This window comes from Crocodylus porosus, unplaced genomic scaffold (genome assembly GCF_001723895.1).
Source record: "Crocodylus porosus isolate Cpor-Errol unplaced genomic scaffold, CroPor_comp1, whole genome shotgun sequence".
In the NCBI taxonomy this organism is placed as follows: Eukaryota; Metazoa; Chordata; order Crocodylia; family Crocodylidae; genus Crocodylus; species Crocodylus porosus.
In genome coordinates, this window is record NW_017728926.1 from 16,198,646 (window position 1) to 16,223,033 (window position 24,388).

General features: G+C 41.6%; 1 protein-coding gene across 3 annotated transcripts in view; it reads left to right on the forward strand.

Moving 5' to 3' along the window:
- Positions 1–23,267, forward strand: part of CUNH1orf159 (chromosome unknown C1orf159 homolog) — a 32,986-nt gene extending 9,719 nt beyond the window's left edge. The window contains exons 1-11 of one of the 3 annotated variants that reach the window (XM_019541602.1): positions 1,491–1,537; positions 2,176–2,282; positions 7,289–7,444; positions 7,590–7,680; positions 10,594–10,669; positions 12,746–12,850; positions 13,770–13,838; positions 15,625–15,759; positions 18,726–18,751; positions 19,239–19,269; positions 20,907–23,267. In XM_019541602.1, the coding sequence (XP_019397147.1) occupies positions 7,609–7,680; positions 10,594–10,669; positions 12,746–12,850; positions 13,770–13,838; positions 15,625–15,759; positions 18,726–18,751; positions 19,239–19,269; positions 20,907–21,004 (612 nt within the window). In that variant the 5' untranslated portion in view covers positions 1,491–1,537; positions 2,176–2,282; positions 7,289–7,444; positions 7,590–7,608 and the 3' untranslated portion in view covers positions 21,005–23,267. Of the gene's footprint in view, positions 1–1,490; positions 1,538–2,175; positions 2,283–7,288; positions 7,445–7,589; positions 7,681–10,593; positions 10,670–12,745; positions 12,851–13,769; positions 13,839–15,624; positions 15,760–18,725; positions 18,752–19,238; positions 19,270–20,906 lie in introns of those variants that run through there. The other 2 variants (XM_019541603.1, XM_019541604.1) reach the window with 2 other exon arrangements.
- The last annotated feature ends 1,121 nt before the right edge of the window (positions 23,268–24,388 follow it).

The following is a 24,388-nucleotide window of genomic DNA, read 5'->3' on the forward strand; positions in this document are numbered from 1 at the left end:
AGTCTCCCATGACCTAGATTTTGGGCTGTCTCCTGTACCAGTTAGTCTTATTCAACAACTTTTTGTTCCCTTGCTGTAATATTGCCCATCTGCAGGTAACTGCTGTTTTTTGTGCTCCTGATAAATGAACATGGTGTCACCATGCCCTTTGCGGTAGTCAGATGAGGGAGGAAAGGTAGGCCCAGGAAGTATAACAGCCTTTGCTCACTCACTGGAACAAAATGAAATGCTGTCTACGGTATTGTGTACCTAATGGGATCACCCCCTCCTTGCTGGTTTCCTGCGCCGGGCGATGGTTTGGTGATGACAGGTATCACGTTTAAGATGCTGGCATCAGTCTGAGGGCCATGCTACACGTTACACTCACTATGAGCTGCACAAATATTGATTGGCTGAGTGCAAGCTCGCAGTCACACCTCCAACTTGGGCGGCACATCTGCGGGGAGGGGTCCCACCTCAATGCAACAGGAGCTGGGTAATGTGGATCAAGAGATAATCCTGCCCCGGAGGGGCGTAACTTTGAGCCACATAGCATGTGCTTTAAGCCACGTAAGGCAGGCAAGGTTTTCTGAGTAGGCAAGGGTTTTTTCTTACATCACTGAAACGTGCTAGCATGCAGGGGTGAACTTAACAACCCAGGGGCTACGAGCTCCACCAGAATGAACACGTATCACATCCCAGAGAGAGCCCGTCTGCGACACCGCACCTGCATAGGCTTCAATCCCTACTTCTAGGTCTCGTAGCAGTTTGTACGATGATTTTCTGAGTGAGCATGGCCCAGTGGGTGCAAAGAGAAGGTGCTGTCATTGCCCCTCCCGCACCAGCGTCCTGTTGCACGTGCGATGCCCTGTATTTCCACACAAGATGCGTCGCCAGGGCCAGGCAGGGCAAGGGCGTTGCTCCCTCCCTCCTGCCCTGCCCCCGCACTGGGAACCCTTGTCATGCTGCCGCAGCTCCCCCCCTGCCCCTTTCCAAGCCCCGATCCCTCCTGTACAGGGTATAGCCCTCTATACCCGTGGTCCAGTCATGGGTGGAGTCCCACCAGGCATGTACCCATGTTGCAATGGACAGGATGTGAGGGAGAGGCCCAGCTCCACCCCCAACCCCCTCCCAATATCCTCCATCCTCCCATTTTTTTTCCATCCTTCAGCCATCAGCTCACCTGCTCCCCCCTCCTCCTCCTCCTCCAGGGGCGTCTGCGTCTCCTAGCAACGCTCAAAATGGCCGCCCGCTGCGCACAGCCTCCTGGGACGCGTAGTCCCCGCCTCGCGGCGGCGCGGGCACAGCACGGGCCGCGGGAACTGCATTTCCCGGCAGGCCCCGCGCGCGGCGGGGGCCTCTAGCTGAGGGGGGGTTACCTGCGGGGAGGAGAGCGCAGGTGTGGTGCTGCCGCGGAGGCCGCCGGGAGTTGTAGTGCGGCAGGCTTGGAGCGCCGCGGCCGCAGGGCGGGGGCGGACTACACGTCCCAGGGAGGCGCGGGGCCACGGGAGGGCGGGGTGGACGAGCGGGAACCTGCTGCCGGCGACTCCGCGCCCAGGTGAGGCGGGGGCGGCACTCGAGGCCCAGCGGCCCTGGGGGCGACCTCTCGGCCTCATGGGGGTAGGGGAGACCCCTTGCTTGCACCGTTCCTCCTCCTCGCACCCCCAAACCCAGTGACACTCGTGGGCTGGGAAGAGGAAGGGGCCCAAGGGCCCGTTTCTGGAAGGAGGCCTGGCAATGTCCAAAAAGCGTCTTGACCTCATCTGACCCCATCAGCCTTTCCTGCCCAAATGCAAGGGGAGGGGGATGGACCCGATGATCTCATAAAGCCCCTTCCAGCCCTGAACAACTGGGAATCTATGGCGTGTTCCGACCCGCCCTGGGCTCCCGGGGCCGCAGGTTGAACACCTTTGTGTCTAGAAGTTTTTTTTTTTAGAAAACCTTGCCGGCGTCAGCGTCGTTTAGCCACGTCCTGTCCTAGAAACTAAACCGAATTTAGGGGTAACATCAGCACCCGTGTCTGCGATGGGCGCGTTTCGGCTGTGCCACCCTCATGTTGGGAGCGTGGCTTAAAGTGGGCCCAACTCCCACCGCCTCATGGGTGTGTTAAGGAGAGCTGGAAAAACAAGTCTGCCTCGAAGCGTTCATTGTGCTACGCTCGGCTCAGATGCTGATTTCTGTTCTTTTACCGTGTAGGTTTCTGGCTAAGTATCTGTGATTCGAATGAGAAATTGGCAGCATCCTGTCAACTTCTGTATAAAAAGGGAAGATGCCAGACTGAGTGTGGACCTCTGAAAAAGATGGTAAGTGAGAGTTGTTTGGCATTTCTAAATCTGTGGCTTATAAAGCTGGGGACAAATGTATTGTCTGTGCGGTCTCCTGAGAGCGATGAGTGACTCAGTCACTTCTGAATGGAGAGTGCACTTGGCAGTAGAGCGAAGATGATAAAAATTCACATTTGGATCTAATAACCAGACACGAAAGCCACCTGAAATGTATGCACCAAGTTTCTCTCTGCTTTCTTTTCTCTTTGGCCTAGACGTGGCCAATAAAATAAGACCATATGCCTATGCTGTTTCTTCATAATTCTGTAAACCGAATAGATGCTGAAAGCACACCTATGCTAACACAGTTGATTGTTCTTAGCTATGAAATCTTTTAATTAGCTCTTTGTTTCCTACACCGCGCCCTCATTGGAGTAAAGGGTTAATTTTTTTGCTCATCTGGTCATTTGATTTTAAAGGAAACAAAGGTACAGGCAATGAATGTACAGCTTTAGTAAAAACTTGAAACTTTTCAATGCTTTACTGTACTCAAGATGATGTCTAAGCATATGTTTTTAGTATTTTGATATTCATTGTTTTCATTTTATGTCTGTTTATAAGTATATGTTACTGTCTAAACCATAAATAGTCTTCTTTGGGGCTCTTAACTTCTTAAACTGAAAGTAGAAGTCCTGAAAAATGTACAGCATATTCAAAATGGAGCTCTTTTGTTTGTGTTCTTGGCTTTGGGTTTGTGTTTTGTCTAATTGTTTTGTGATTCCTCCCCCCCACATCCTGACCAAACTATATCCCCTCCTGTTTAAATGGCAAATTCTAATTTTTCTTCCTCCTTTGGACTGAGATTTTGTGTGCAGTGTCCCATAAAGGAGGCTTCTAAGGGTCATACAGTCTTTCTTCTAAAGTCAGAATGACTACTTAAAAGTGTTTTCTAAGGTGATGGTAACAAAGCTGTTACTATTTCATGACTGGGAGCCTGTGCAAAATGAGTAAAGTGCTCTCATTTATTTCTTAGTGGATTAGTGTCTGCAGCACAAAACCACTGTCATAATTGTGACCTGGTTCTTTAGAACATACTATATTAGCTCTTTCTCTAACCATGCTGAAGCAGGAGTGCGGGAAAGATCCATGCACTAGCAGCAAAACTTCAGGAAACTTGCATATGTTCTGCACAAATGTATACAAATAATAAATTTGAGTTTCTTGTTCTGTCTGACACCTTTCATTAACATTTATATGTCCTTATACTGGTTACTGGTATCACTCATTGTCTGAATGTTCTTAGGGCACAAACTTCAAATTACTTTTGGTGTTCTCTAACCCCAAGTCCAGTGCTGCAAAACTTTTCTTACTATAAAGTTTACAAGAAATAAGCTGGTGCCTTGAGCTCTAGTTTGGAAGTGGAGGGGGCATAGAACATTACAAATGGTATTTGGTCTTAAAAACAGTTATTGGTGTTTGGTCTCATTTTTTTATAGGCAAATATTGGTTCAAACAAAATAAAATGCTGCCTTTTGTATTTTTTTTAAGGGAAGAAAGATCAAATCACACTGACAGTTCAGAGGCAGATAATCTCATGTTCTATTTCTGCAGGAACAGCTGCAGGGCAGATGTTCTAGTTCAGTGCAATCCGCAGCAGCTGTGAACAAGTATTTGTCCATAAATGCAATGGTCTTGTTGATTAGTAGCCTAATGTATTTCAGGAATGGAAATACAAGAGATGTAGAACCTATCCCGAAAAGCCATTTGTGTCCCACAAGAATAAGCATCAGTCATTCTGAAAGTAGCTAGTTAGGCCAACGTTTTCTTCTGCAGAAGGAATTCGATTTTTCATTCCTGAAAGATAAATATGTTTTAGATGACAAGAAAATACCTGTTCAAATAAATAGATTTCTCCTCTGCTTCTCCCCAATATTTAACTTTTATTATACTAATGAAGGAAGTATTGACGGGTGCTCATACACAGTGCCAAAATAATGAAAATTGATCCTCACCTGGCTATAGCAACCAAGGACATTTTCTCAATGGAGGTCTAGTTCAACATAAAAGCAATATTTTGTCTTTTGGGGATGAGATGTAAAAAATGATTGATAGATAAAGCAACTTCTCTTGGTGTATTTTGTGGGTCTCAGAAAATGTTAAAATATATGCACTGTTATCAAATGATTTAAAGCTTTAGATCTGACTTCCTGGGCTGGATTGATCTGAAAAAACATAAAAAATAGCGTTGGTTCCCCTGTGCTCATTCACAGCAGCTAAAATTTGGCCAAAAGTGCTGTAACAGAACATTGATGTGTGTGCCCTTTATAAGTAGCTTTGTGCTGGGTATATCCAGAGAGGTGGTGGAATCTCCATCCTTGGAAGTTTTTAAGACCTAGCTAGACAAAAACTTGGCTGGTATGACCAGGTTGGGGATGGTCCTGTTTTGAGTTGGGGGTTGGACTAGATATGACCTCCTGAGGTCCCTTCCAACCCTCACTTTCTATTATTCTAGCTATAGGCCAGGTGTTCAGAAACCAGAAACAGGTCTGCTGCCATCTGAAAACTCTAGTTGGGGTGCTTCCTTTAAATCCATAAAGAATCTGGGGGTTTTTTGTTTTTGATAAGTGTTTGGATAACGTGACAAACTTTCTCTCTAATCTGATGTTTTTGAATCCTATTTGTCATTTCCACTATGAATCACAAGCCCAGTGGCTTTTAAAATTGTAAGTATGTAAACAATACCAAAGATATTTTTTTTCAATTAGAATATATTCGATGAAGATGTGTAATTCTGCAACATTTATCCTTTGTGCAGGGTTCATGCAAGGTAATCTTCATTATTCCACTATTTTGCTAGAGGGGCTTGGCCATTTTACCTAACCACCATATGCATCTCATCTACACTATCAGTCCATTTTCACTTTGGTTTTTTTGTACAGCTGATGAATTTGTAGTTGAATTGTAGCAGAAGGACATTTAAAGCAAATCTTTGTGGAATCCTATCCTGTGAACAAGGATGAACCCACAACACAGAGCAAATGTGTTCTTTCTATAGTGATAACCCTACGCAGATTTTTATGGCCAGAGTGGGTATGTGTGAGTGGGAGTGTGTGTTCCCTGCTTTACAATTATGTCAATTGCAGCATGGATCAACTCTGTGTCTTGCACAAGTAACTGGGAGAACCAGAACTGTAATTTAGGTCCTATGCTCTAATCTCGAAACAGTCTGTCTCCTTCAGTTATCTGAGAAGAATGCTGAAAATGCAGTTTTGAATAAAACTTACAGTAAAGACTTTCTGATACCCAACAAGCTCCTAAATAACTCGTTGACCAGCAATTTGGTAACCTAACTATGGGTTATACATTTATTCCCATCCTGCTTTTAAGCTACTTATCAAAATCTGAATCTTCCGCTTTCTTTCATAACCACTTTTATTTCTGAACTCTCTCCCCCAAAATCTTAAGAGCCCATTGTCTTAAGTTAAGATGACTCCAAATTCTCTCTTCCCAGTGCAGGATATTCAATAACATTTTGTAATAGGAAGGCCGAGTGTGGCAGAGTTAATCCAGTCACTCTTGAGGCTCATTAATTCTCTGTAAGTGTCTCATTCTGGAGAACTATTTCATTCATGGTAGAAATGTACCACTTATATCCTCCAATTGCTATAATCTACCTCACCAATAGCGAGTCTAATCAGGTGCTGAGCCTTCTTCTGCAGTTTTCAATTATCAATGTCACCTAGTGCCAAGGGCATAATGAACTTGAACTCACTGACTGCTTATCATTTGGCAGTAGTGTCATTTTATTCACGTGTACAAATTTTAAAGTTGAGTTGAGGAAATCATGCAAAGTGTCAGACTGACACGACCAAAGACTTGACATCACTTGATTAAGCACAGTAATAGGTAGTGAAGCAGTGCAAGCTTTTCCCACACAGCACTGCCAAAGTGCCTAATTCAGCCCTAATTGAAGGGACCACATCTAGGAGTATTTCTTCCTCTTTCCTTCAGTTGTTGCTCTTTAAGCTCGAGAGAGCCTCTGGGGACGAGGGTGCAAACTGTGAAGGCTGCTAATGTGAAGTGGAGGCTTCTTTCCCACAAAACTGAACTAGTCCAATTTTTGGAGTTAAAGGATTGTATGCACATGCCAGCGTCTACAAAAGTTAATACATAAACATTTTGTTTTCCTCCAAGTTACCTGAAGTCAAAGTTGTTTAGCACAGTTTATTGATTCCTTGTGCTTTCTTATACTTGGTCAGGGGCTACATTTACATGACTCATGCTAATTTAGTAATGTTGTGAGTTATTTAAAAGTCACCCACTGGACATTTTTATAAAACAGGTTTTTTAATACAAGTTTTGGTTTGTGAAACGAGACATGTGAAGGCCCACCTGGAGCTTTCAGGCTGCAGTCAGCCACTTCTAACTTTCTCCTCTTATTAAACCGCAATCAGGATGTCTTTCATGTTTCCAATTTTCCTCTTCTAATATGAAAGCGGAAATTTTAAAAGTGGCCAAGCTGCAGGCATAGCAGTTCGGAGAAAATAAGTCTGGCTGCAGAGTGTTTGGATGACATGATGGTGACACAGAAAGGATCTGAACAACACAAAGGCATAGGGAATACCCATTTTGGTTATTTGAATATCTTATGGGGAGAATGGAATAGGTTTTCACAAGGGTTCTTTGAGGCTTGGTATGAAAAGTGGGGAAAAGAGACTGTACATAGCTTGAAAAACTATGTTCTGTTTTAAATATGAATAGCCTGGAAATAACCTCATTAAATTATTGCTGTCAGAAATCCTTGCTAGCTGATCCTCTGCTTCAATTTAGTAATATTGCACCTTCACATCCTGATTTACGCTTTAGGGCCGTCCGTGCAGGAAGAATAACTATGACATTGCTTTTCTGAAGAGCTGCTCGCTCTCTGTCCTGGTCCCAATCCCTCCCAGTTCAGTGCTGCAGCCGGAGTCAGTTGTTGTGGGGAGGTTTTATCAGTGACAGTGCCAGGCAGTAACTGTTCCTATTGCAATCACATTGATTTTTAGATCCTGGGTGTGGAATAGTCTCTACGTGGCCCTGTTGGGAGCGGACTGATAAGGCTCCTTGTTTCCTAGCAACCGCACGTCTGCCATAATCAGGACCTGCCCCTCTGCAGCTGGAATGAGAATACTGAATGTCTCAAAATTGTACCTTTAACTGAGGTAAGTCTTTCCCCTCAGATCCACTTGATCTAAAGCGTTTATATTTGCTTAAATAACATTTCAGCAGAAGTTCCTTTTGGATGGAGAGAGGTTCTACTTTCTTTGTCTTTTAATGCTGCTATACTTTTGTCCTCTTTTTATTTAGACATCTCTCATCCCTGGGCATGGCAGTGCCATATGTCCTTCTCTTAACTGGACTCGTAGCTGAAGTTACCAGCAAATCTACCGAAAGTTCGGTACGTATTGTATGCCATAGCACTGCACAAATAGTCACGCTGCCCTGAAGGAAAGAGGGTTCAAATTTGCCCCATGTATGTGCTGATTTTCTCCCAGGAGGGATGTAGGTGCATTTTCCCTTGCATTGTAGCTTAGAGAGGGTTCACTGATTGCAGGAAAACTGGTGCACCAGGATCTCGGCTCTAAATGTCATTACCCTTTTTGTTCTTCCTCAGGAAGAGTTTGTGGCAAACAAGCCATTTGTTAAACTGAGCAGACCTTGTCCAACAGGGGTGAAGAGCTAGCCCTCAGAACAACATTTTTGATTGGATGCTGTATCCGGCTATTAACTTAGGTACCCAGTGAGATTGAACTTGCCCTGAGAACAGATTGTCTATCAAAGTACTGAACCCACCCAAGGCACACGTTTTGGCTAGAAGAAAGGCAGCTGGTAGCAGAACACCCACTGAAAAACATGATTTTAAAAGCTTTTTCCATCTTTCACACTTTATGGTAGTATCTTAGCTAGATACTAAGGCCTGCAATATAGTGACTTCAAAAAGTTGCCCAAGAATCTGCCTCTTGCTTTATTCCATAACAAGTGGACAGAAACCTATAAACTCTCTCCAGGAAAATTCAACCTACAAGCCTTTATATGCACTAAACAGCCTATTTTCTCATTGATGACTCTTTCTAGTTCTTTACTGTAGCATAACCTTCCCTCCCACGTTCTACTGACTCGGTGAAGTTTGTCCCTGTAATTAAACTTTATTATCTCAACTACCTCAGGAGTAAACGACACACTATCTGATACTCTTATTTCTCATCACCTGTGTGATCTGTCATGCTTGGGTACTAGTCAATCTTTACTTTCTACCCATTTCACTTCAGTCTTTATGATTTGAAAATGAATTAGCTCGCTATTTTTGCAGGAGAATTTCACTTAATCATACTTAGTATCCTCAGTGTTATACAAAATGCTACCTAGCAAGCTTACAAGATGGTAGCAGGCTTGTACTTCATAGGGGTGTTTTGTAGCGTTATTCTTATTTGACTGGTGATCAAGATGGGTATGTGCCCGTAGTGAGCCTGTGCAGAGCTGGAAAAAGCTAGGGAATTCCCAACTCCTACCTCTGCTCAGACCAATAGAGCACATTCTTTTATTCTCCTTCTTGTTTTGGTTTTTAAGAAACGTGTATAATTAAGTAAGAAAGAATGGTCTTCAGGGACATTTTAACCCTGTAAAGAAGATGCTTGTTCAGCTTTGGGCTGTTTTGCTTTTAACATGGAAAAGGATGTTATTGTTTATTGCAATATGGGTATCTAACGACAGAATGGCTTTTCCACTTATTTTGCTAGTAACGTTTTCCTTGCAAAAACACTTATTTTTAAAATTTCCCATATGGAAATTGGCTTGTTTACACCAATGTCAAGTTTTCTAATGAGTGCTTTTTTTATAGCAGACTTCCTAAGAGTGAGAGCAAGTTTATTTTTTCATAATTGAGTCCTACTGTCAGTGCATCTAGACAAGTCAAAAAGAGCAGCTTAATTCAGTGAGCTGTCGCACACGAGCTTGGTTCTTGCCGTGATGCTGACAGTCTTACATGTTTGTTTTTTTATTTTAACTACAACATCAATGCAAAGATCCCTATTTCTCCATGTGCTCTGTGAAATTAAGAGTCTACCCAAAAGTGTGAAGCATAGACAAAATAACAGGCTGCCTTGCTTTAGAGTGCGGGGAGAAAGATAGACCCTCAGATCTGTGCCAGGAGGAGGCCTTGCTCTGCTGTCTTGTCAGCAGGTTCCTGCATCCTGCAACGGACTTTTTGCTAGGCTGCCGTCTCTGAAAAAAGGGTGAGGACTGGGCTAATCAAGGTAGAGGATATATTGTCTTAACTGTAAATTGTGGACTCCTTCTCTAGAGGGGTTCCCCCGTGTGAGGAAAGTTTTTGAAGTAGTCATGGCCTGGGGAAGTCTCTGGTCACACAACTCCAGTGAATCTTTTGTGTCATCAGGAGATGTGACTGGGGCCATCAGGGACCAGAACTGTTCTGGAAGTACAGCCTCTCGTAATGAAGGATCCTTTAGAATCTGTTACACTATCAACACTCCTATGATCTGTTCTTCTCCCCAAAGGAAGTGGCCAGGGGAAAATCTATTATTGGAAACTTGCTGAGATTTCTTTTCCATGGGTTTACCAAAGAAGAGAAAAATCTTTGGTAATAGCTGTACAGTGTTGGCTTAGCCAGTGCTGTTAAGGGCCATTCGTGGAAGCTATATCCAAAGTCAGCACTGATGCATAGTGTTTTTAAATTCATTCCCCAAAAACCTGGCCTGGGCAAGTTTAAGTGTGTCATGTTAGAACAATACAGCCTGTTCTGCATCCCTTAGTATTGTTTATCCCAAAAAAGTGATGGTGAACTGACTGTTGCCACAGGTATCACCTGCTGTTGTATTTTACCATTCATATAAACTGAGTGGGTGCATCCAGACATGCATGGACACTTGGTTTCCCAGGGACAAGTAGCAGTGGTGCACCTTGCACTACTGCTACTTGTCCCCAGGAATGTCCATGCCATGTGCACTTTGGCACATGGCAAATTACACCAGGGGGCAGTAGGGGAGGCTGGGCTCCAGCAGCCTTACCTGGTGTCCTGGGGGTCTCTCAGGGCTGCAGCTGTGGCAAACCTGCTGGCAGCTGTAGCACAGCTCCAGGCACCCCAGCTCTGCTTTTCAGCAGCATGTTACTCGGGTGTGTGCTGCTCTGGGTTTATTTCTGCAGCTTTTTTTTTTTTTTCTTTTTTGACCCCTGGGTATCCAGGGATCCAAAAAAAAAAACCATGGAAAAAAACCCTGGAGCAGCATATACTTGGACAGCATGCCCTTGCGGTGCAGAGAATGCTGTGGGAAAAATGCTCTTTTTCTCTTTTTAGGTTTCGCAGTCAGAGTGTTGCATCGATGTGTTGGATGCCAACAGTACTTGTCCTGTCACCAACCAGTGCAGTCCAGGTAGTGTCACCTTGCTCAAGGGAAATCCCAAAGTATTTTTCTGTAGCCAGTGACAAAACAGAATTTAATTAACTGGAGAAGGAAGGAGAAGATGCTGAATATCAGCATTTTGAGGAATGTTTTTCTCTTCTCATTATGCTATGTGTATCTTATAGAAGTTAGATTTTTCACAAGGGGAAGAAAAGTAGCCTTCCATTGGCATACCTGTTAGGTTCTTACTTGGTACAAGTCATATGATACAAAATGTGTTGTAAATTAATATTTACAAGTACCTGTGTTGGGTATGTATCACAAAAACACAGCAGCATGCAGCCAGAGGAACAGAAAGACAGACTTCTGACTTGGCTATTATGATACAACGGTGTTATCTTTTTTATTACAGGGAAATGCTGCATTTTCTCTTTCTGTCACAGTAGGCCTTCAGAGAAACCCTAGTTGATTCCCTCTGCTATTGTCATTCTCCAATAATGTTATGAAATAAATTGGCAATCTAATGTTTAAGACGAATTTAAAATCTTTAAATTAATCTGTTGTAGACACCAAGTCAGTGTAAGAATGTGCAGGCACAAACATTACTGACTCTGCTTTAAAACGAAAGAGTTGAAAATCATATTATCCCTTTACCTAAGACACAGACCCTGCAGTCTGTCTTTTCCTTGCAGTAGATATTAAAATGCCAATTAAACGCATCTAATCTAAGTGCTTTGCTTTTAGTTTATTTAAACATTACTTGATTACTGCTTCCGTTTCTGTTCTTAAATGATGCAAAACATGGCAAATCTGTGGTCCATAAGTTATGGAATCACGTTCTCTTATATTGCATTGTAAAATGTTAATCTACCAAAATCTTTGGTGTCAGATAAAGTGCTTTCTTACTTCCTTCCCATTACTGTAGAAAGGCTTTGCCCTTACAGTGGGTCTGTTTGTGTTTAGATTAAATGTCAGATGTAATTTATTACTAAGGGCATCAAATGTGCAGCTTCCCTCTGAGGAAAACCTAACAGCAGAGCTGTTTTCAAATCAGCGCCTTACTAATGGTATGCTTTATGGGATAATTGATCCCAGTTTGGCTGAAGGCTCAGAAGGACTGGATTTTAGCCAGCACAGTGAGTTTTAACTTTAAAATCTAGAGTGTAATATGATCTAGTAGGAATATCCTACTAATCTCCAGGTTTGTGTGTCATAGGACACAAGGCAAAAAGAAAACGATTGCATCTCTAGTCTATTAAATAGAGTTGGTGTTGAAGGTGTGTCTTTAACATTTTTCCCCCTTTCTGTATCAGAGAGCGAGAAACTTTTGTCCTGAAACATAAATTGAGAAACTTGGAACCCAAAGACATTTCCTACAACAAAAGCTTAATCAGTTTCCACCCCTATCTGGTAGAATGGCTGATATAAAAGATCCACCATCTGTCACAGAATAGTTGAAACAGGCTTTGGTCCTTTTGACCTGAAACAAATTACACAATAGTAGAGAAGGCTTGGCCATAAAAAAAAAAAAAAAAAAAAAATCTGTATTATGGGCTATGTTGATGCTATTAATTTGCCTGCTCTCTGACTGACTGACAGTGCTGAGTCTCGTGTATCCGTTCATTCACGAAGGATTTTTTTTCCCCTCCTTTCTGAGTTTTTAAATTATTTTTCTTGGTATTAAATTTTTCTTTAGCAGTGACTGAATCTGAAGATGCAGGGAGAATGAAAGGAGGGCAGGGCTTTTTCTGTGTAGTAGTTCTTTAAGGGTGGCTGGGGGAATGATTGAAGAGAGGAAATTATAATGTACTTTAAAAAAGCTAAGTGGTGAATGGGTTTGTCTTAAAATAACCTCTTGTGTTTGTTTGCTTGTAACTTTTATGTGTCCTTAGTTTCCTGTATAAAGGGTACATCTTGTTACAATGGGAGCTTTAGAAATGAAAGGGCTTTGTTTTGCTTAGTGTGATAGTAAGCAAGACCACTTTACTGAACAGAAGTTCATGCTTTCTGATGCTTGATTGTAAAAAAAAAAAAAAAAAAAAAAAGAAAAAGAGCATGTTCCTGACAGTTATTTCCTGCATGGTATACATTTTTGTTCTTGTGCAGGTTGTTACAGAAGGTGGAACGAGGATGGTAGTAGCAGCTGTATTAAATGCAAGAATGACACCACTCCTGTTACATCAGCTTACAATCTGAGTGATTGCAAAAATAGTAAGTTATCTATCGCCCTCCTTTCCTGTGTGCCAGCCTCTCTATTTGTACACACTTTGTCCAGCCAAGACTATCCTAGAAGAGGCTGAGGGTTTCTGGTTTCTACATTTTTTTTTTTCTTGGTTGCAAAGCTACTTAAGGGTAAAATAAGGTCTCTGAGTTGGATGGAGGTTTCAAACTCCCTCCAGAGCCTGTCAGTCTCCCTAAAATCAGCCATAAAAGGCTGTCAGGGAACCATGTAAGGTTCAACAGGCCAGAATCTAGGAGACAAAAGATCATAATCTCCTTTTTGACATATTTTGTGTACATGCCAGAATGTCTGATCTTTACAAGCAGTAAGAACTCTCATTGTGTGAATTTTTGCAAACTCTTCAATACCAAAATGTTTAAAAGAAGGAAAAGACTTGCATGGACCAACATAATGAACACTTTATTTCTTGGTTGCTTTATCCTCTATTGTCGGAAAGAGGCAGTCGGTGTAGGCATGTGCTAGGGATCCCTCCTGAGCACAAATAGCTCCTTCTTTCAGGAAGCTCAGCTGCACTCTCTCTCACAGAAGAGGTTAGATTTCTCCCTCTTTTGCTTTCCTCGCTGAGGTATGCTTTTATTTGACTCTAAATCTTTTAGCCAAACTAGGAAGGGGAGAAAAAAAGCTTGATCCAAAAGGTTCTGGGGAATGAATTGTTCTTTCCTTTGCCAGAAGAGGGTGATCAAACACCTCTTTCTTTTTTCCCCTGTCTGGAAGTGGCAGAGGTGATATTGTGAAATAGCATTATCTCGTGGGGGGAAAACAGATTTCAAGCTTCTCAGTAATTAGCTGGTGTCAAATATGATGAAGTTTATCACTTAAAATCATTAATGAATGTGCACAGTTTTCGTGCTTCCTAAAAAAAATGTTTTTTTTTCCCCCCTCACATAGCTCCTCCTACCAGAGGAATGCATTTCCAAATGAATGTAAGCACTGTAACCCCCATCCTACCAAATATAGGTACGTAAATAGAAATGTCTTATAATGGGGCAGCCTTCTATGTTGTCTTTTTCCATTCCCCCCATTATCATTCTGTTTGCTACTTTTTGTGAGAAGCTTTATCCCCTATCGTAAGGGTTGCGGCTACCTTTAATTCGTTCTGTATTTTGTAGAACTTTTCTTAAAAAGCAAGACTTCAGGGTGTCAAATACCTGTAGTGTTACCCTAGCCTTTTGCAGCAAATCATGAAGAGATTAGTTTAGAGAGATGTATAGATTATGCCGCTTGCTTGCCAGTTGAGTGTTAAACCTTGCTGCAGCAAGGCTCATGGGGAGTTTTGTATGCAATTTTAATGTTACTAATTCTGATGAAATCTGAGGCACTACAGCCCTAGAATAAAGGCTGAAACTTTTAATTTTGGGGGCCATTTTAACCCACAAATGATTGCTCACCAATCACTTCAGATTGGTTACTTTGCATGTATTGCAAGCAGATATATTTGACTGCTGAAGTGTGGGTCACCATTGGAGGTAGAATCCCAGACAAGTGACTTGATGGACTGGTTTTAAAATAACTACTTTGTGTTAGTACTCATGCATTGGAAGATTAAGTGCAATTTCTTAATCTGGGTCCACATACAGTTAGGTGTTACTCAAGCTGCTTCTAGACAGCTTTGCTAGTGGACACGTGTTTCACCTTCATTATTTTGGACTTGTCAAGCAGAACCTACCCAAGACATCCAGTTGTTAGCTTGCGGTCTGCTCAGGAGACTAGGCAGTGTAGGATGTGCCATCGTACTCGTATGAAGTCCATTATGATTCCTGGTTTCTCAATCAAGTTTGTTTTCATACACGTATCAAACAAGTACTGAATTTCTTTTAGTCCTTCATGTGATCGAGGCCAGACTTCTTTACAAAAATATCATAGAGAAGTTAGCATCCAGATGGTGTAGAAGAGCTATTTTGCTTAGGAAAATGAAGCGTTAACAGAATATTCTTCGTAACGCATCGCAAATTTTTGGGAACCAGCATTGGAAGGTACAGTCGCATGTATACAGATTTTTTTCGGAAAATATTTGCAGTTTTAGAAATCTCACTACACAGTCTTTTACCCTGATTCAGAATGCAACAGATTGAAAATAGAGTGATACCACAGCGGTTTCTTTATGCAGAAAAGTCTGTTTTCCAGTAAACACTGGAGGTGGTGTATCTGTTGATTCTTTGTCCTAATCACAACAAGAATTTCAGCATTCCTTTGCTTAAAATAATTTGTTGCCTATTCATGTGATAATGACTTCGATGAAGAAAAATGAAGCAAATTGAGCAAGTATTTTGGAAGAAAAATGTTACTAGTGTCCCTAGGAGATGCATGTAGGCTGCTTCCAGGTACAGTGGATAAGTAGTCTGATGTAGTTTGGCCAGTTCTGTATGAAGCAATTTAAGTTAATCTAAAATGCTCTTTTTATTTTGGATGCTTTTGCTCAGTGCCTGCCAACACTGGTTTCAAAAAGCATAAAAGTAGAAACATTTAGAACAAAAGTATATGGATGTTTTCAGAAAAACACAATTGCATTGGTTGTTGGTTCAGGCTGTAGTGTGGTAAAATTAGTATTGGAAGATGATTCCTAACCATTTCAAGAAGGCTTTCGTGAGAGAGATTTTGGTATACAAAGATAATGTTGTTCTCCTGTAAATAGGAAGGAGTTACTCCATAGTTTCCATAACAGCAATGAGAGAACAAATTGCTTTGCCCCTTGTATTGTAAGCAATTTCTAGTGAATAATAGGCTATTTCCTCTGATTTCACAGCAGGTCCAGAAGTGGCAGCTTCGCTCATCTTAGGGACATTCTTCATCAGTTTATTCCTAATTCTGTGTGTGGCTTCGTTCTTCTACCTCAAACGTGCCAATAAACTTCCAAATATATTCTACAGAAGAAACAAAGGTAAAGTCTCTCTAAATAATTACCTGTTTCATCTTAAGTTTAGCAGGGAAATTTAGCAAAGGCCAACCCCATTTCCATAACTTCCAGAGTTCAGCATTCTAAATTATTTTTATGTAGCTGTTGTAAGCTGTCCAGTCAAAGCAGAACGTAATGAATAAACACTCTATCTGCACTCCACTGGCTGTGCATACTTTTGTAGTGCAGCAGTACAGTCTTGTCCCAGACCAACGTTGATTCTTTTATGGTCTGTAGCACGCAAAGGGGTCTGACAGTCCAGCACGTCACGTTAGATGTCACTAAACATTCTAGATCAGATTTATTAGCTGATACTATTTGTACAGAGAGCATTGCGGAATAATTGGGCCCAAAGAGATCTCATGAGGTTCAACAACGACAAGTTTGAAGTCCTGCACTTAGGACAGAACAATCCCATGCACCAGTACAGGCTAGGGGCTGACTGGCTGGGCAGCAGCTCTGCAGAAAAGGACCTGGGGGTGACAGTGGACAGTCAGCTGAATATGAGCCAGCGATGTGCCCTTGTTGCCAAGAAGGCTAATGGCATCCTGGGCTGCATTAGTAGCATTGCCAGCAGCTCAAGGGAAGTGATTATTCCCCTCTATTCAGCACTGGTGAAGCCACATCTGGAGTACCTTGCCCAGTTTTGGGCCTCCCACTACAGAAAGGATGCGGACAAATTGGAGAGAGTCCAGTGGAGGGCAATGAAGATGGTGAGAGGGCTGGAGGACATGACTTATGACAGAAGACCGAGGAAACTGTGCTTATTGAGTCTAGAGAAAAGGAGACTGAAACGGGACTTAATAGCAGCCTTCAACTACCTGAAGGGCAGTTTGAAAGAAGATGGAGCTGGGCTGTTCTCAGTAGTGGCAGGTGACAGAACAAGGAGCAATGGGCTCAAGTTGCAGCAAGGAAGTTTAGGTTGGATATTAGGAAAAATATTTTCACTAGGCGGGTAGTGAAACACTGGAACAGGTTACCCAGAAAGGTGGTGGAAGCTCCATCCTTGGAGGTTTTCCAAGTCCCAGCAAGACAAAACTTTGGCCGGGATGATGTAGTTGGGGCTGCTTTGAGCAAGGATTAAACTAGATGTGACCTCCTGAGGTCTCTCCCAACCCTAATTTTCTGTGATTCTGTATAACACTACTTTTCATCCCAATGTGTTCAAAACACTTTTCAGACATTGACTGACCCTCGCAACACCCTGCTGCATTATTTGTTCTTACAAATAGGGAAAACAAGCTCAGAAGGGTAATGGGATTTACCCAAGATGAGGTAGCAGTAGTAGAACAGGGTAAAATCCACCATCCCTCTGCATCTTCCTGTCCTGTGTGTAGGGTGACTTGGGACTCTCAAGAATCGATCACCTGACAATTATAATATGAACCTGTCACTATTTTGTGTTTGTTTCTTATGGCAAGATTTTTTTTTTTTTTTTCCTGCTTCTGCCTTTCTACAACAGTGTTGGGAAGTAATGTGAATCTGAAATTCAATTATATAGCTAAGATGCAATGAGTTGAACTCGTTCCTGCAGTATCTCTATTGAAATCAATAGTACTACACAGGGGGGCAAACTTCCCCAGTATTTCGCTGTTATGGTATCTACTGGGCTTTTGTTTCAGTTGCTTCTGCTGCAATAGATTTATGTAACACATCTGAATGTTATTGGACTTCAGCCTTTCAAAGCTAGGGAACAAATGTGTTATATTTGATCAGTAACTTTGGTACCATTAGAGACATAAAAAGAAGCTGAAATGTATCTGCCTCCCCAGCACTTTCTTTGTCCAACCCCATGTGCAGTGGTTACCATCTGAGAGCTGCTTCTGTCTTAGCAAACTTAGGTTTCGGTACCTTGTTAACTAGCTTGGTAGTCCATTCACCTCCAATTAGCCACAAACAGAGCCAATTCAGAGCCAAACTGTCTACACAGAAATCACTAAATAAGAGTGATAAACAAGCAAAGAAAAACAGGTCTTCAAAAATTAGATCAGAAATCTTCTGATTAACCATAGTAACTTAATTATATATTGGAGTTCCAGTGAATGTGATGCCTTTTAATATGAAGTGTACAATAACAGATACCTAGGGTCCAAGCGTTTTAGTGTTAAAGAAGCTGTGCGTGTCACAATAACGGACAAATTGAAATCTGCAGGCTGCTCTTAGGTGTCCCTTTCAGTGGATTTAGTTAACATGGGACTCGCTTTGGGTTTGTAAGTGGGTCAAGAGCCTCCATGCTGTGACATCTTTAATCTTGACAGGGCACCAAACTAGCACAGAGGGTTCAACGGTATGTGGAGCAGAATTTTTCCTTTGTTTGTCCTAAGAAGCCCAAGTAGTTGAAACAATGGTTTCTCACTGAAGGAGAATTATGACCCCCTGGAAGGCATTTCTTAGAGGTGTCTCCCTTGGTTTTTAACTTTTGGGGGTTAATATTTGGCATGCTGCCCACAAAAGCAATTCATAGTCTGCAGAAAGGTTGGTATGATCCTATATCTGCTGCTTTCTCCAAACTGTTTTGCTGCCTTCTGTTCCTGAGAGCCAGCTACTGCTGCTTTTCTTCCTTGCAGCTTGTTCTAAGCATAGTAAGGCTGCCATGTGTTCCTTTTTCTGGCAGCTCTGGGAGCAAACTGAGAACAGGATGAACCCTGTAAGAATGATATATATATATTTTGGAGGGCTTTGTAACCCTGTAATGCTGCAAAAGTTATTTGGGCAATGAGCTTTATTAATGAAAAGTTCAAACGTGGCTCAGTTGTTGCTTCCCACAAAGCAATGCAAGAGATTTCTGCCTCAATTCAGAAATATTGGGCTGATCTGATTATTCAGTTTGAAAGATTTAAATAATTCTTTCACTTTTACTACAGAACTGTTTCCAACAGTATCTACACAATTGAAATGAGCAGCTCTAACCTTCTAAAGCAGTGATGGTCTCTGTCTCTTTTCCCCCTTAGCATCTGTTCTGCAGCCCAGTGAAACAGTAAGTAAAATCATTCGTTTTAATGTGCACCGATGTCATTCTTCACAGGGTTGAATACAGGGCTAGTTCAGCCCCAAATCTAGTTTTTGTAAAGTGAAACGTCTTTCAAAATATAAGACCCATAAGAAAGGTCCTTGAATTACTTTAAAAGAATCCTGTCAACCCAGCAAACATTCCCTTGTGGATGTGGAAAAGTGGGTTGCTACCCTGTATGAACATGTAAGAAACTGGAAGTAAAATTGATCAGAAAATAGAGAATTTGCATTATGCATGCAGGGGGGAAAAAAACAAGTTAAAGGCAGCATTTCACAATGAGAAAATGGATTTTTTAAGCATCACATTAGCTTTTCCTATCTTGGAAAGTTATGATGACACTTCTTGAATATTGCATTTTTGTAACCTTACAGTATCAACTTTTAATTTTTGTAGTAGAAACTGTAAAGACAAAGTTGTTTTGTATCTGACTCATTCCTTATTAATTCTGCAGGCATCAATGATACCTCCACCTACTTCTTCAGGTAGGCAGCTGTTCCCTATTTTACAACCAATATTTTCATGTCAAACAACTTGCCCCATTTCTTTGTTTTCCTCCTTTGTTTAAAAGTAGGTAAGAAATACAAAGTAATTAAAAAATATCCCATACAATATAGAAATACTTGGTGTATCAAGAGGAGACCACAAGCCTCAAACTAAAAAAAAAAAAAAACCCTCCAGAAATGAAACCATGAAGGCAGCTGAGGGTACAAATTCTGGCAATGCCTGAATTATTATTCTTAATTGGGTATAACTGGAGGCATTAACGTAGGCATACCATATTACTTTGTAAAAAGCACACTTTCCTTAATGGTGGCTTTGACAGCTAAGATAGAGAAGGCTTAGAAGTAGATGAGTGAGAGTTTAGCACGATGGTATTTTTCAGAGGTATTCAAAAAAAATGAATTATTCAGGCTGGAACATATTTTTAGGCTGGAACCATCTTGAGGATTCCTGGATGGCTCATTTTCAGGCTCACTGGATTGAAGCATGTCACCCTTCCTGAAACAAATGACACTTGTGCTGTTTGGAACACAAAAATTGGGATTTTTGGCAAGGCAGTTTTTAATAAGCATGAAGAGTTCAGGCTGCGACCTGTTCCCTGGAGAGGAGCTCATCTAACTGGTCTCTCTCTCCCCTAACAAGCACTTCATACAAGTAGCACTGAGTGTATAATTAAATCATCCATTCTAGGGAAATGGCTTTAATTTAAAAGAAAAAAAGCACCAAGGGGGGGGAAAAAGCAAGTGCTTACAAATGCCACCAAAGACAGCAACAAATTAATGAATGCTGTTTTCAAGGTTGCTAACATGCAAACAAGAAAGTTAAATGGCAGAGACCCCAATGGCTACCTCTTCATTCCAGACATGGGAGAAGGGGAATTCGGTCTCATTGTAAAAGGGAGAAAAGCTTTCTCTTGCATTCTGCACATTTCTGAAAACACAGCAACATCTTATTTTTATTTTTAAAAGTCAGTTATACATAATACAGCTTATAAATGCTTCAAAACTGTACCTGCCAATCTTGCATCAAGTTATCAAAGCAACTTTTATATTGGCTACAAAGCGGTATAATCGCTGCAGTACAAGAAAAACTAGCTGACTCCTAAATGCCTGGTCTTTTGAAGAAAATGACAAAATTCAAATCTACTTCAAAGGGCAATGGAACAAACTGCAAAAACTGGATGAAATGTCTTTCTAAATGAGCTAAATTATTGATTTCTATTTTTAATTTGCATGTGTAGATCTTTTTTAAATGAGGTGCCAGAATTAAGATTTTGAATCTTTTATAAGATTCATTTTTAGGCCTTCCTTCAGGTTTAGTCTAACTTGTTCTGAATCCAGAATTTCTGTGTGTTAAGGCTAGCTCTAGCTCTTGATACCTGGGCCCTGCCTGCCCTTTGGCAATACTGTTAGCTGCAGAAACAGTAAGCAGGGACACTATGAAATATGACTAATATGTGGCCTATCACTGTAAGGCTGACAGTGGAAATATCTACAAGATTTGGAGCTGTTGATCACTCAAGCAAGCGTTCTCTTCAGAAAAAGGGATATTTAGTAGTCTGTTTTCATTTTCTAATATTGTGCCATATATAGAATTTTATTTTCTACCATCTTTTCAGTTCGAAAGCCACGTTACGTCAGGCGAGATCGGTCACTAGTGATGTCTGCATCTGCTGCCATGATCTCTTCTGCAGAAACCAGGGTCAGCAATGTCTAGCCTTCAGTACTTACCGGAGGACTTCTTAAGTGTCCGTGATGTCAAAGAAACTTTCTGTGTCTACAGAAGTGCCAGGAAAGCATCGCAAGCAACTGAGTAAATGCTACTGTGTCAGAAGGGTGTGTGCCAAATGCAGACCAAGGAAGACAGACTAATGCAAAGATGCTTGGCCAAATCCAGTTCTGTGAACTGTTTTGTTGCGTTTGAAATGCACTGTTCAGTTTTCTGGTTTCATGCGTCTCCTAATAGATGTTATGTTAAAATCCTGTAAAGAATCTGCCTTTTTGGTACACTCTATTCTGGTGAGTTCCTTTTTCCTGCAGCGTGATTGCATCTCTGGCTTTGGAGCTGAAGACCTTGATGCCACAGTCCAATGAAGAGTAGTGGGGTTACTCAGTGAGGAGGGCTTGTTGTAAAGGACTCACTTGTTAGTGCTAAGACTAAGTGCCATAACTTTAAAGCTGCAAGAAAGTAGGAATGTAACTTACAATGCAGTGTTTTTCAATGCAAAAACCGATGCCTTCAGAAGCATCTTCAACCTCTTAAGCACGGAGCACCATGGTTCTTCAACTGGGGTCCAAACCTGGAGTTATTATCCAGGGTACTGTCATCTTAGGTGCTGACAAAGGCCGTGATTGGTATGGGTCAGATCCAGGCTAATGGGAGACTTTCCAGTGATCAGTTTGGTTGAGACCATTTTGCTGTGGTTTTGCAGTTGATAAGCTACTATTTCTGACTCACTTCATCCCTCTCTCCTGCTACAATTTGCTTGAATTCTAGCATGTCTGAGGGTGGTTGGGGCTGGGAAAGGAAAGGCTCCTTGGGTAGGTTGCATGATCCGTAGTCATCTCAGTGGGCGTCAACTTACTGATTTCAATCAGAGCCATCATGAATTCTGGACAGTACCATAACATGTTTCACAATCTAGCCCTTCATTAGTGTGTGTTAGACCTACAAGTCAGCAGATTTTGGCAGGCTTTGGGTTTCCATATTCACACCTGCCCTTGTTTGAACCTCGCTACCAGAATTGGCCTTCTACGTCCAGAGATGAAATGACACATTATGGTGCTTTGTCATCAGTTGGCAGTATGGCCATCAGGATTTTGGGAACATAGTGATTTGGTTTGAGTTAATAAGGACTCACCCTCACTATCTCCAGAATAGTTGTCTCGAGCCAATACAAACCTCTGGATCCAGATTCCTTTCTGCCCAAGGTCAGAGGCTTGTTCAAAGCCATACAGTAAAATTTCATGGGGGAGCCAGGGAGGAGCTGCCAGTCTTGTTTTAATAGCTTTCAGCCAGAAGCAAGATAGTGGGGTAAAGAGAATTCATGATGGAGTGGGGCCTGCTGACCACAAAAACTGATTTATGAAATATAAAACTTTGACTCATACGATGATTAAATTGCACCTACTTTACATTGTTCCATCTGCTCAAACTCAACAGCCACAGCAAATGTGAGGCACTGATGAGAGGGGGAGATTTCAGTCTTAAATACTATGTGTATTGTCTGCCTGTTCCTCGATCAGGTGACATCAGCTTTGCCAGTGTTAGTCTGTCATCTCTCCTCCTCATATCAGTAGGATTTATCATTGGTACAAATGAGTGTTTGAGGTAGTAGGAAAACATAACAGCTATGAAGTGACAAAGTCCAAATTTAACCTTATAGGAAAAGAAGTAACTATGCAATAATAGAGTGCAAAGAAATTGCATCTTTTTGAAGGCAGGGCGTTTCCTCTTAAGAGTTTGTCGCTAAAATTGCATAGATGCTTATCTATTCTTTTGTTACATAAATCATTGGTGGGTCATCCATTCCATTGCCGTGTTGGGACTGCAAGTCACCTACGTGACTCCTACATAGGCATCTGTCCAGTGAACCCTGCCTGACCCTCAAATGGGCAAGTATCTGATACACTAGAACCTTTTTCTGAAGATAGAGTTCAGGCTTCTCAATGCTGACTGTTCTGTTCAAATGAAGTAAATTTTATTCTTATTGGCAGTCAGAAACTGCTCTGATTTCATTAATGCATCTGACCCAGTTGTTTCCCCAGGCAGAATCCACTATTGTGTCTCTTATGGTGTTATTTTTTATATATATATTATGGCATTGGGTCTTTCATTTACCCCTCATACAGCTGGCTTTAATAAACACTCACTCTCTGAGTCTTGAACTTAATGGGTTAATTCAAGGACATAGGAGAGTATTTAATGTACTGGGGTATTTTTAAATTGTGCCAAAATAAATATATTTGAGTCTTTTTTTTACCATTGTGAAGTCACGTGTGTATTTCCTTTCCAAGCCCAGGATGAAAGGGACAAAATTAGCACATAAAGCAGATCGCTAGTCCATCTGATTTGGCATGTTGCCTCTACCAGATTGGAGATTTCAGGAGAAAGTAAAAAATCTTCATAATGCTCCTATCTAATTATGCACTATGATAGCAGAGATAGTAAGAGGAAGGCAGACTTCCTTGTCACTAGCCGACAATCTCTCTTTAAGCATTAAATTTTCTGTCCTCTCTAAGTTGCTCACCATTATAAGTACTCATTTACAAGGACTGGAAGATAGAACCACTTAAGCCTGAATTCTCTACTGGCATTCACTCCTCCTGAAGTCAGTGTATTTACGCTAACAGAGAATTTGAGGCTGATGCAAATGACAGTAGAGTTGCAGGTCCCTGAATTGATATAAGCTAGTTCAAATCTCATGCCAAAGGGACAAAAATTAACATGACAAGGCTGTAGGGTAAAAGTTCCCACGTGTACATGCACACAAACGCACACAAAGAAGGGGTGCAGTGTATTGCTTAATTGTGAATCCATCAATAGTTCTGCAGCTGCATAATAGACTTCACTGAACTACAAGCAGGCTTTTCCCCATCTCTTGTTCCTTAGTAGCAAAGAGCTTCCTTTGAGCAAGGAATATGGTGCAAAAGTAGAAGAGATATTCTTGTGTCCTTAAAACTTGCTTGGCAAAATAATCGATGCAACAGCAAGAGCTGCGTCAAATGGAAAGCATAGTGCGCTGTGAGACATCTAAACTCCAGACAGTGAAAGCACAAAGGTGTTTGTTTCCTTGCAAAGCACAAGTTAAAGTAGTGGAGAAGCGACCCCACAGAGGAGAAATCGTGCTGTTTTTTTTAGCAAAGCTAAACCAAATGCTGATACCTGGTGTTTATGCACTGTGAAAACGCCAATAAACTGTTGTCAAAGCAAAGATGACAGTGCATCATATAAAGGGCAATCAACACTGAAATGATTCCACTGGGACTGAGGTGGGGGGGGGGGGGTTGAAAGAGGATTTCTCACTTAACCACGCTCTGCCCACAGTGCACATTGAAAATGCCGCCAGCTCCAGAAGATGAAGTGTCAGTGCCCGAGCCA